The following is a 12,450-nucleotide window of genomic DNA, read 5'->3' on the forward strand; positions in this document are numbered from 1 at the left end:
GTCTGCTGAGCGCTCAGAACCCAACGCCTCGGCTCTCCCGTGTGGTGTTTACAGCAGTAACGCCACGAAGGGCGCTTCGTGGGAGTTACCGATGTGAACCCCTACCAGGTGGTCATTAAGTACCACAAAATGACTTCATGCTGCAGCTTAACTCCTTCAGGCTTCCATAAAATACCAGTTACTCTCAGAGAAATGGGTGGTTGTGGTCTCTTGTCAAACCAAGTTTGACCAGGTGTCTGAGGTTCTGAAGATAACGAATGCGTTCCCAGCGCAGAGTCCCTGGAGTTGCAGCCAGAATCTCCAAGCATTCTGTCTCCAGCTGGAGCTGCTGCAGGTCGTGGGTAGGAAGAGAGACTTGCAGGGCTTCCCACAGGAGTAAGAGATCTGGTGTGCTGCAAGCTCGGTGTTGTGAACGATCATCTCTCTGATGTCCTCCAGTTGTCCGCCTGGGATACCAGGAGCGCAAGAGCCGGGTGGAGGACTGCAAAGGAGGGCTGGCTGGTTAAGGAGTTGTGATGTGTAAGGATGGAAGGGGAAAAACACATCTTTCAGTGAGCTGGGCCTGGCCTGGAGAGGATGTTGGATGTAGGGCTGAAGGAAGTGAGATGATGTTGAAGAGTATTTTGGAAGAAGGTCTGTGAGTATGGAGCTGGGAAGGGTCAAGCAAGGGCAGGTTGGAAGGGTGAAATAGGAAAGGCTAAGGCTGAGAAAGTTAGTCTAGGCTAGGTAGATTGTGCTGCAGGCTACCTAGGCCGTAGTAGACGAAGGACCGCAGGGTTTCTCGTCCTGTCCTGTCAGGAGGCACGTGTGACCCTCGGGCAGCTCTGTGTTCCTCGGTTGTCTGAGAGTGACAGCTCGTTTGTGTTTGCCCTGTGGAGTCGGCTCAGGTGACCGAGACGTGTGGCAGGTTTCGGGGATCCAAATCTATTTAAGTTCTCCTCAGTCTGTTCTCACTTGTCTCTTCTTGGTCAGCTTTTTTGAAAAAGTGAGAAATACGACATGCAACGTATGAAATCTGAAAACCGAGCAGCAGTGCAAGTTTGCAAAGTCAGGGTCCTAAGGACCGGGAAGGGATCGCAAAGATTTGTTGATAGCGTGATGTTTTATTAACTCCAAGTGTGATAAACATTAGAAAATACTCTCTCCTTTGAATATTGGTCTTCAACGTTGCTGTGAATGGAGAGATGTCTGATGAATCTCCCTCGAACCTCTCCCTCTCGGAGATGGGAAGCATGTGGCTCAGCACAGCGAAATCCTATTGCAGGGAAGGCCCTGCTGCTGCAGCACGCTCCTGAACTGCAGTTGGCATCCCTTGGGTTAAGTTCTGCTCTTTTCATGCCTCTTATTTTTTTTTTTAAGGTAATAACACTTGCTTCTACGGGAAGTGCTACTATTGTCGGGAAACAGAACCAGCTTGCGCTGACGGGGACATCATGGAGGGATCGGTGACGCTGTGGCTACCGGATGTCTGGCCTCTTCAGAAACATCGGCACCCCTGGGGTAGGACATACCGGGAAGGCAAGCTTGCCAGGTATGAGAACGTGACAGGCTATTCTTTACAGATGATAATTTGTACTGGAATTGCCCTTGCGACGCAGTGGCTGATTAAGGAGCGAGTGTTCTCAAAACTTAGGGTGTTGCCAGCAGCTTTCTTGACGCGACAGAAGTCTAGGATGAGATTTAAATTAAAATGAGCAAGAAATAAATCTTCCTTGTTTTCCACAATACTGAGGGCTGTCCTTCTCCCTCTCGCCTGGCCCAGAACTCCACCATGCAGTCACTCCAAGCTCTGAAAACCTTGGCTTGGGGCAAACCGAGGCTCTGCTCTGGTGCCACTAGACCTTCTTTTGGCACTGTGCCTCTCTGCGGCCCACTGGAATGCCATAGCGCTGTGCTGTTACCTGCCAGGCCTGATTTCACGGTCCTTTAGTTGTTTCAAGAGTTGTGGAGCTGGTGGAGCCTGAGGAGGTAGGCAGCGACAAGTTGTTCTCTGCTGTGAATGCCATCAGTACGTGGTGACCATGCTCAGCATCTGAGGAGTGCTTTCGGAGAAGGACGAACGTGGGATCTCTTGTACAATAGGGGTAACATGTCTGAGTATTTGGGTTGGGGAAGTTTTTGCCATGACCAGAGCAAATGATTTTGAGCTTAGTAAATGTTTCCAACTCTGTTTCCTGGACAAGTGATTCGAAAGACGTTTTTAATCCTTGATCTAAAATATCCATTTCCAATGCCGTGGTGGTTGTCAGAAAGAATCTCATCCAAAGGCTTCACTGAATTGTTTTAGTCAATGTACACCTGGATTTTTGGAGCAGCAAGTCTCCTTTTCAGCAGGCCAACAGCTGTACGTAGGGCATGGTGAACTGCAGTGACGGGCTGACTGAATGTCTTGGAGGTGCTTGAGACCGTTTGTCATCATAAACCTCCTGCTTACACAGGAGTTTACTCTGATACCTCTGCTGATTCGATGTTTGCTGTGTTGTAAAGCTGCTTCAGAGGAGATGGCAGGGTTGCGTTGGCTTGCCCCGTGTTGTGCTGCGCTTCTCACGTTGAGAGCGTCAGGAGAACTGCATGTTGCAGCTGTCATGTTCTCCTGTCTCGGTGTCTGGTGACTGTGGAGAAATAACTCTGTAGGATTTTTTTTTTTCCCTGTCTGGCTGCTTCTGCTCTGCCCGGGGTTGGCCCTTTGAACATAATTCATGGAGTCACATTAGCAAACGCTGGTTTTAATGGGGGTGTAGTAGACAAAATCCCTGACCTTCCAAGTCCTCTGCTAATACAATATAGAGGATCAGAAATAAATGTCGGAGCGAGGTCTGTCTTGGAAAAGCCAATGAAAAATGAGAGAGCATCGTGTATCTGAAAAATTGTTGGAGTAGATGAAGTACGGGTTGAAAGCAAAGTGAGAGAAACGCTTAAGGGAGAGAGGGGTAGCGTGAAAGAAACGTATCCGGTGCAAGGAGAGTCGTTCTGAGACTTTGCCGTGTGGGTTTGTGCTGTTACAGCAGACGTGAGTTGGACCTTGGTGCAAAAGCAAGCGACAGCATTTGAGGAGTGTGTGAAATTAAAGCACTGAGAAGAGAAACTTTTGGCCACTCTGATGGGGATAACTGGAGGAAAGGTGGGATATTGGGCGCTCCAGGCCTCTCGATGATGAGGTGGGTTATGTGGCAGTTCTGGTAGTTGAATTCTGATCTTCTCCCTGCTTTTACGACTCTGCGGTTCTGAGCACATCAGTGAGTGTCTCCAGCTTGTGTTTCCTCCGTTTCTGTTTCCAGTTCACAGATGGCTTAAGGCATTTCCAACTGAACTGCCGTTTGGTGAGGGACTGTTTCGGTCCTTACACGGAAGATGTGGTCGATGTCCTTGTTGTTTAGGTTGACAGATGGAAGGGGTATACACCAGAGGTTTGGCTGTTGTGGTGGCGCATAGCTTGGAAAACTGTAAAGAAGAAAATGAGAAAATGTAAAATGTTAGCTTTTGGAGAATTGAGACATGACATCCGTGTTATAAGACCACAGCTACATGCCTGGGTGATGTGTAGGAGGAGGGGAAAGGGAAGCTTGACATGTTGCCCCTGGAGAAGGTGAGGGGCACTGAAAGGAAAGAGACAACTGGGTGAAGGATGAAGAGACAGGAGGCCCTTCTCCTCAGAAGAGAGGTCATTAGTAACCGTGATGAGGTTATTTGCATTAGAAAGAAAGATGATGATCACTGGGCTGATGGAAGCAGGTCAAGGCAATAGAAAACAGAGGCAGTACTGGAGCCCTTAATTAGGAAATTAAGGGAGGCAAGTCGTGATGACATGAGGCAGCCTGACCACCACTGCATTGTGAGCACTGAGGCAGCAAACTGACCTTGTTTTCTGCAGGAAGGTGACATGCACTGAAACTACAGCTCGCTCCGTGTGCTGGGGTGTTAACAGAGGATTTACTGTCTAATAAACCACTTCTGTTCAGCTCTTTCTTCTTTATATGGCCTTGGCTGCTGCGCTCGTAAGCGAATAAAGGGTCGGCTGTAAATACGGCCGGAGCGCTCCTTGAAGGTTTGGTTTGTTCCTTCTGACGTCCTGCAGGTGGGAGTACGACGAAAGCTATTGCGATGCTGTGAAGAAGACGTCGCCCTATGACTCGGGCCCCCGTCTCCTCGACATCATTGACACCGCCGTCTTTGACTATTTGATTGGGAATGCTGACCGGCATCACTATGAGAGTTTCCAGGATGACGAAGGAGCCAGTATGCTCATTCTCTTGGATAATGCCAAAAGGTAAGGGAAATCCAGGTGGCCAGACAGTGGTGAGCACAAGGCCCTGCATTTATCTGCCCTGTGGCCCTCCCTTTTCTTTCTCTTGCTAATTTTTTGCATTTAATACCTTTTGTGCTAAACATCCGAAGCTTTCTTCAGACCAGAAACTCCCCACCAAATACTGGGGTTCTTCAGAGGCTGTGGGGATTACGCGGTGCTCCGGATGCTGCGACTGCTTTGGGCAGAGCCTTACTACAGAGACTCCTAAATCAGCACAGTACAGCTTGGTTTTCCCCGAGCAACTTCCAAGATTTGCTTCTGTCTCTCCTCCTATCCCCAGAAGAGCCCCTCCCTTTAATTAATGGCAAATTAAAAACTTACTGTTCATTGTTTACCAGGGAGTGTCGGCGAGCGCCATAGTAAAAGCAGGTGTCCCGCTTCCCTGGTACGTGAGCTGATGCTTTTGAGCGTTGTAGCTGTTGTTAGTCGTGGCCTGCTCACGTTTTAATTTAAACTATTTGATCTGTTGGAGCATGAAATTGCCTAGTATTGATTGCTTCCAGTTCTTTACAAATCAGTTGGTGGCGAGAACAGCATTAGGAGTTCAGCTGGTTCACCTGGTTTTCATTTTGCTTTTCAGCTTTGGAAACCCGGCCCTGGACGAAAGAAGCATCCTGGCCCCTCTTTATCAGTGCTGCATGTAAGTGAAACGCAGGGATGCTGATCTCTTCACGTAACCCTTGCTCTCCTTAGGTTTGGGGTGTAAGTTTGAAGCCTTCTGGCAACCTGAAAATGGTCACTCGGCCACAGCACGCTTTACCTCTCTGAGCTGCTGTGTTTGATGTGTTGCTGCTGCCCAAGAGGCTGAGAAGCACCTTCTTTTCCCAAGGTGGTAAATCAGGCAGTAGACTGCGGGAGGCAGTCTCGCCTCCAGGTCAGTGGTTCAGGTCTGTCCTCCGTCAGTCGGACAGGTACGGTGCGCCGGCCGTGATCTCATCCCGGTCCCGCCGGATAACAGCTCACATCACAGCCTGAGGTCTCCTGGGCAGCACCAAAGGGCTGCACGTGTCTGGCAACTTAACCACCTTCATTTCCAAACGTTCTCTCACAAGGAGACTGCGGCCCTGCTCCGGACGCCGCTTTCCGAGCGGCGTTTGGAGGCTGCTTGGGCCTTGCGAGCAGTTTCTGTTGGCAGTTTCTTTAGAGGCTCAGACTGCTGGTTTCTGTGCCCGCTCTCAGCAGGCCGTTGCCACTTCTGGTTCACAACTAGATAAAAGTACCAGGAAGAAATAACACCGATATATCCATTTCCTGCCTCTGTTCCTTCAAGATAACGTTAACTCCTTCAAGCTTCCATGTTAAGCATGTGGTTGAGAGGTTTTTTAAATTTGAAATGCATTTGTGATTTCTTCTTTTGTGAGGGTCTTTTGGAGTCTTTCTCATCTAGATTCTCCCAAATGCAATCAGAACAGAAGTTTCCATGTGTACGAGACACGGCAGTTTCCTGCTTTTCCAATACCCTTTCTTTCTGATCCCAGGCAAATGCCATATAGGAACAGTCGTTTGTTTTATACATTTTCCTGTATTGCTGGTTTCTTCAGATGCTCTCAAAAGCCACGAGTTTAGACCGGTGGTGCTAAACCACACAAGTTTGGGGGAGAATGCCAAGGGACTTGAAAGAACAAGACAGTTTCCATGTGCTGACCTGACCGAGTTTAATGGCCGCTGAGGCAGAAAGATCAGTGCCAAGTTCACTTTCCGGGGAAGTGCAGTTGCCTCGTGTCATTTGTGACTGATGTGGTTCCTGAGGTAACAGGAGTTTTGGGTTGGAATTAACCGTTGGGCTGTTAATTTTCTTTCCTTTTTAACCTGTGTCTGGGAGGCCTCGGAACTTCCTTGCTGGCAGTTCAGCGTGTTCCTGTCTAAGAGTGACATCACACTGGATTCTTTCCTCTTCACCTTCAGATTTCAGGTTTTGCTTAGATAATGTGTATAATGCAGTTAGACCTGGACCCTCCCAACCCAAAACCACTTTGGTAATAAGACTCTGTTCCATTTAGATGAAATCCTGATGTAACAGGCTCCCTCAAAAGGTTGGCGTTGGTATTGCTGATGGCACTTCAGCTGGACAGCGGCAGGATGACGTTTCTTTTTCTTTCGCAGCATCCGGGTCTCTACCTGGAACAGACTCAATTATCTGAAGAACGGAGTGCTGAAGTCTGCCTTAAAAAGTGCCATGTCGCATGACCCCATCTCTCCGGTGCTCTCTGACCTGCACCTGGACGCCCTGGACCAGCGGCTCCTCAGCATTCTGGCGACGGTGAAGCAGTGCACAGACCAGTTTGGGCCAGACGTGGTACTGGTGGAAGACAGGATGACACTCTCTCATTTGTAATCGTAGTGGAACACAGATGAAACTCCTTTTTAAAAAAAAACAAAACAAAAAAACCCCAAAACCACACAAATGGACAAAAAAAAGCGATAGAAAAACAGCACAATCGGTTTGGAAGGGCTGTGGCCAAGAGGGACTGAAGTGAAGGGGAACGCTTCCGAGCCGGAGGAACAAGGTGACGCTGGCTTTTACCTTGGGCTGACAGCAGTGAGAGGTGAGACGCCAGAGCCTGGGACGGCTCAGTCCCCGTAACGGCGTCTCGGCCGCTGTGGTGTGTCCATTGCCGGCAGTGGGCATTGCACCAGATCAAAACGGCCCTTGGTGGGAGCGTGGAATGCGGACACTAATCTCTGGACTGAGTTTAGGAGGGGAAGCGCGGAGATGAACGGTGCGATCCTCTCCCCTCCTCTTCCCCGCCGCACTCCTGCGAGTTCGTGTCCGATTCAGGGTTGTACACAATCAGCTGTGAGCTGGTTTGGCATTCTACTGCTTCATTAGAGAAAGAGGAAGCGGTGAATAAAATAATTATTAGACTGAAGAGTTGTGCCACCCCCCCCCCCAGGGGTGGGATGTTCTTCGGAATGCCGTTGGGGTGGGAGAGGGCACCTCTGCTGCTCAGTTGCCTTTTCCTTGATAAAAGGCTGGGAATGGGGTTTGCCTGGAGCGTGTTGATGCTTCAGTGTTTTTGCTGAAGTCCTGGCGAAGGTTTATCCATGAGGTTGGAGGTTTAAGGGAGGACAGGGTGGTTATTCAGCACTCGGTAATTACATGGTTCAAGTAAGCTCCTGGGTGTCTGGTCACTGTTTCCCATTTACAAGGAACCTGGCAGGGTCTGAGGAAATATCCTTGGAGTTCTGTGTCCGTGTTAACTCAATTTTCATTGCGTTGTAGCTGAGGAGGAGGACGGAATCTGTCCTTGGAAGCCGGTTCTGTTTAGCGAGGATGTGCTGCTTCCTCTACGCCCTGTTTAATCTGGGGAGCCTGGGCCTGTTGCACTGGGGCGTGAGGTTTGTTGCTGGACTTCTGGCCGCGGGCAAGGCCCCGAAACGGAGAGAGAACCTTGAACGGTGCTCTTGTCTGCAGCATCTCGTACGGAGGGAGCTTCCTGCTGCTCCGTGTTGTAAGCACAGCTCGGTGCCACTGTTTCGTGGAACTCCGGGGGTTTTTCAGTCCCACCGTCAGCCTGCCCTGGCTCGTGGCTGAGCTCTGGACCTGTGAGCACTCCCAGGCAGGTGTTTGCCTTCCCCAGCTGTGATATTCCAGCTGGTGTGGTGGTCCTGGGCTTCTCGCTCCTAATGGTTTTGCCGTAGGCGGGGAGAGCCAGTGCAAGCGAGCTTTTTGGGGCGGTCTTGTAGCGCCTGTCTCGTGCTAGTCCTGTCATCCCTCAGCACAGCCTGGGCCTGCGCTGCCGATGAGCACGCGGCCGTAAAGCTTGGGGTAGGTCTGAATCCGTCTCCAGAAGGGAAGCGGCTTCGTCGTTACGTTTCTCAGTCTTAACAGCTTTGCATCGATTTTCAGCTCGGTCCCTAGAAGTAAGGCAGGAGCTCACTTCCCAGCGTGATTATCTGTGCTTGGCCTTGTGAGCAAGAGCAGCAAAATGTTGGTTTGAGACCTTTTCCTTGATATTTCTGTCAAAATCTTTCTAGCTCTGCAGTAGCGTGGCAGGCAAAGAGCTTCCTCCTGCTGCCGTACCTGATGAGAGAGGTGTTGATTCTACGAATGCAGTTTCTGTTGCTGAAGGCTTTTTGTCTGTGATGAGCAGAGTCGTGGTCCTTCGCCCAGGTTACCCACCGGCGTGATTGTGCCCTGCAGGTTCGCCGAGGCCAGGTGAGCGTGGGCAGGAGCCACGCAGGGATTGTGCCCTGCTCCCTCACTGGCTGGGCCGGCCCGTCACTGGACTTGCCCCCAGATTGCGGCACTTGGGGTCGTGTTGGGAAGTACCGTGGGCAACAGTGAGGTGGTGAGCGGATGCTTTTTCTAAAGCAGAACAGGTTCGTGCTCAGGTGTTTCAGCATAAACTCTTTCAAATTCACAAAGGGAAGAACGTGAAGCACATGGCAGTGGCTTATAGCATTTTTAAAAGCATGTGCTTCTCTTTGAGCTTATCATAAGCACTTAATATTTTGGGAAGGATCTACCAAAATTTGAAGTTTTGATTTATATTTGATCATTCTTGATCATTTACATTGATTTAATAATGGATTAAAAAAAAACCAAAACGTCTTTATGACATTAATGAAGAGTTCAGGGCTTCTGTGTTGCTTATTCCTGCAGCTCTAAGCCGAAGCATTTGCCATCAGATGGAACCCAGGGATAAGTTTTCCCCCAGTATGAATGTCAGGTTTGGAGCGCGGTATTGGTTTAACTGTGAGCAAAGGGGGTATGAAGTCCAGCATCAGCAGCAGGAGGAAGCAAGAAATTCTTGCTGTCTTTCTGCTCTTTTTGTCCTGTCGATGCTTCTGGTCACTCTCAACACCACTGGCGCTTGGTGTTCCACAGCAGGAGAGAAGAGGAAGTTCCTCTCTTATCCAAAACCAGGAAGATCTGATTCTGGCACTGCGATAACCTCTGGCGTTTTGGCAGCAAGCGGTGTTCCGCTTGAACACAGAACCCTGCGACACGTTAAACCATCACCATTTAAATAAGGAGCAGAACCCAGGTGCTTGACCTCTTGAGAAATAAGGTCATTTGTGAGGCAGGTGCTGTGCTCTGTCGATGAGGTTTTCGCTGTCATTCGCTGGCTCCAGCTGTTACAAAAGGGTTGTGCCGTGGGTATTGGTAATCTCGGAGTGCTTGAGGCACAGAAATCGAGAACTAATTAAAAAGAGAGCATCGTCATCCATCTGCAGTTTATCTCCCAGGTCAGCAGTGGGGCTGGAGGAGACACGGAAGGCGGCTCCTCTTCCCGCACCTAACGAACTGGAGTGTGTCTTGCCAAACAAACTTCAACTGAGAAATACTAATTTATTAAGAAGGTAATTTATTTGCTGTGGCAGCTGGCGCGAGATGCTGGAAGGAGACACCCCTCTCGGAGCTGTCGGGATCTCCCCGGGAGCGGCTGCGCTAACGGAGGTTGCTAAGAAGACGGAATGCAATCAGGACTTTCTACTTGTATCCCCTGGGGTCAGATTCCGCATAAAGCAACACTGTGTGAATAAAGGTTTTAATAAAGCAACATGGATGGATTGGTTAAGTCTCTCTCTCCCGCTCCAACATGCGGTGGCTGAACGTTGGAAGTGTTTTGCTGCCGATGTTTCACGGTTATTTCTTCGCTAACAGTTTTTATTCCCGTCATGTATTTCCAAGGAAGGGTGCAGGTGGCTTGCCGTCTCGGTAAGGAAAGGTGTGCTCAAGGAGAGTGTCCCAAAGCCAGCACAGAAGGCGGCAGCGAGCTTGAAGTGGTTTTCGCAGAGCACGTCGGGTTTGCTTTTGAAAGTGCATCCCATGGCCCCGCGTCTGCCGAGCACCCAGGCTGAGCTCCGGTTGCGTCCCAACAGGTTGGCTTCGTTACGCGGAGCGAGGGAGGCATATGGACTTGGTGGGAGATGTGTATGGACTTGGCACGTGTTCGTGGTTGGCTCTCCTGGGCTTCTGTCTCGTATGAGCCGGGGCAGGTAAACAGCCATCAAAACCTTTTCCCACAGCGCGCTGGGCTTTGATCCACCGGTGCCAGAGCTTGTTTCCTCAACGCCCCGCTGCAGGGCGTTTGGCAGAGGTGGGAGGTGATGCTCACGCTCCCAGTGTCACGCATTGGGAAGCCAAGGAAGATGCCGAGAGCTGCCGCCTGCTGCTGAGGACTGGGAGAGCTGCTGCCAGCCCCTGTACGACTTGGGGCAGGACACCCCAAGACAGCCAAGGCACCGTGCCGCTCGCCCGTCGGGGAAGGTCTTTGGCCATCGGCGCGGCCTTGTGAAACCACCGAAGGCACCTGCTGCTTTTCCGACTGGAGTTTCTCAGCTGCACCTTCATTGAACGTTGCTGGATTTTGTAAGAACCAGGTTTGGGGGGTTATTTGGAGAGGGTGTGGGACAGGATTTTTGTGTACAAGCCGTTCAACTTGGGGAAACTACAGGTGCTTTTAAGTTTGGAAAGGCTGAAATAGCTGCTTTAGGGAGTGTTTTTACAAGCGCTTTGTTGTGTTACTGCTGTGTGATTCTGGAGGCGTTGGCCTTAGGAACAGGGTGAAGCGTTTCCAATGAGGTCACGAGCATAATAGTACAGAGGAATGAACAGAAGCAACTTCGAGCCAGCGGAGAACCGAAGGGGTTTGGAAATCAGCATTTTCCCTGAAGCCTGTCCCTTTTGATAGGCTCTCTCCAGCTGAAGCATTTATCCCTGGGAGGGTAGAGTTTGAATGTTACAGCCATCAATTCTTTTATAGACATATATAAATGCTTCAATTCAGATGCTTCAACTAGTTTTCAGGAAGGCTGGGAGCAGTTTAATTTGCTATGGCTACAGCGAGTTTGACAGTTAAGGTGTTTTGTGGGGTTTTTTTTTTAATGTACACGGGTTTTAGTTCTAAGTTATTGCAACCGGCATTAAGGTTTTAGCCACGCTGATTATTTTTGAGGCTGGAGGGGGCTATTACGTTAATACCAGCATCTTTCATGCCGAGGTGTAATATATGCGGCCACCTGTAGATGGTGCTGTGTTCCACTCCATGCCTTGGCAGGGCTGGAGGCCGCTCCATAGATTCATAGAATGGTTTGGGTTGGAAGGGACTTTAAAGATCACCTAGTTCCACCCCCCCTGCCATGGGCAGGGACCCCTTGCACTAGACCGGGTTGCTCCAAGCCTTATCCAGGCTGGCCTTGGACACTTCCAGGGATGGGGCATCCACAGCTTCTCTGGGCAACCTGTCCGAGTGCCTCCCCACCCTCTCCGGCAAGAATTTCTTCCGGATATCCAATCTAAACCTCCCCACTTTCAATTTAAACCCGTTACCCCTTGTCCTGTCACTACAGGCCCTTGTAAAAAGTCCCCCCCAGCTTCCTTGTAGCCCCTTCAGGCACTGGAAGGTGCTATAAGGTCTCCCTGGAGCCTTCTCTTCTCCAGGCTGAACAAGCCCAATTCTATTGCTGGGCTGGATGAATTGCTTTCAGTGTCCTTATTTTTCAGAGCTGGGATCACCTTGAAATTCTTTCCATGTCCAAAACATCTTGGCCCCATCTCAGCTGGATTGAGTTGTGGGTGGACTTGTCCTGATGCTCAGTAACTTGTAGGGGTGTTAGTCTCTTACAGTAAGCCAGCAGTGGGTACGGTTTAGGGTGAAATGGTATTATGTGTGGCTTACCCATTATTCATCTGCCCACACAGCCCAGTTTGTGCGCTTCACATGGCAGCACTTGCCGGTGGTGCTTGGGAGGGCTGAAGTTTCCGGAGGCAAAGGCAGGATCCTGGCCCAACGACTGCTCGCTGCTTCCCTGCACAGGAGGGGGTTCACAGCTTGCTGGGGTGGGTGGCGGTGCGGTGGCCGTAATGAGTTGTGCCTTGTTTCTTGTACCTGATTTCATGGCGTTTCTGTGCTGGTCTGAAGTGGTTTTTCCTGGCTGCTTCAATGGAGCCCACCCTGTGCTGTCCATGTTTGGATGTACGGGTGTAGGAAGATGTCCTGATGTCCAAGTACACTGTAGCACTTCTTGGGATGGATGAGGGATGATGCGCAGCCAGCGTCGCACAGCAAGCCTGACCTAGAGCGGGAACACAACTGCTCTGGTCGAGTAGCTGCACTGAACTTGCAGCACGGCAGGCAGCAGGTACGCCCTGCAGAGTGCATCACAGCTCCCTCTTCCAGGGATGGGGCATCCAC

At 50.4% G+C, this 12,450-nt stretch overlaps 1 protein-coding gene across 1 annotated transcript; it reads left to right on the forward strand.

Moving 5' to 3' along the window:
- Nucleotides 1–438: 438 nt before the first annotated feature.
- Nucleotides 439–6,837, forward strand: FAM20B (family with sequence similarity 20, member B; the record flags this gene model as incomplete). The annotated part of the gene is made up of 5 exons (XM_010149606.1): nucleotides 439–501; nucleotides 1,360–1,531; nucleotides 4,076–4,267; nucleotides 4,887–4,946; nucleotides 6,410–6,837. Coding segments are annotated over 5 exons (719 nt in total), but the record flags the coding sequence as incomplete, so codon positions are not given.
- Nucleotides 6,838–12,450: the final 5,613 nt, after the last annotated feature.

The sequence above is a fragment of the Eurypyga helias genome, unplaced genomic scaffold (genome assembly GCF_000690775.1).
Source record: "Eurypyga helias isolate BGI_N326 unplaced genomic scaffold, ASM69077v1 scaffold48563, whole genome shotgun sequence".
NCBI lineage: Eukaryota > Metazoa > Chordata > Aves > Eurypygiformes > Eurypygidae > Eurypyga > Eurypyga helias.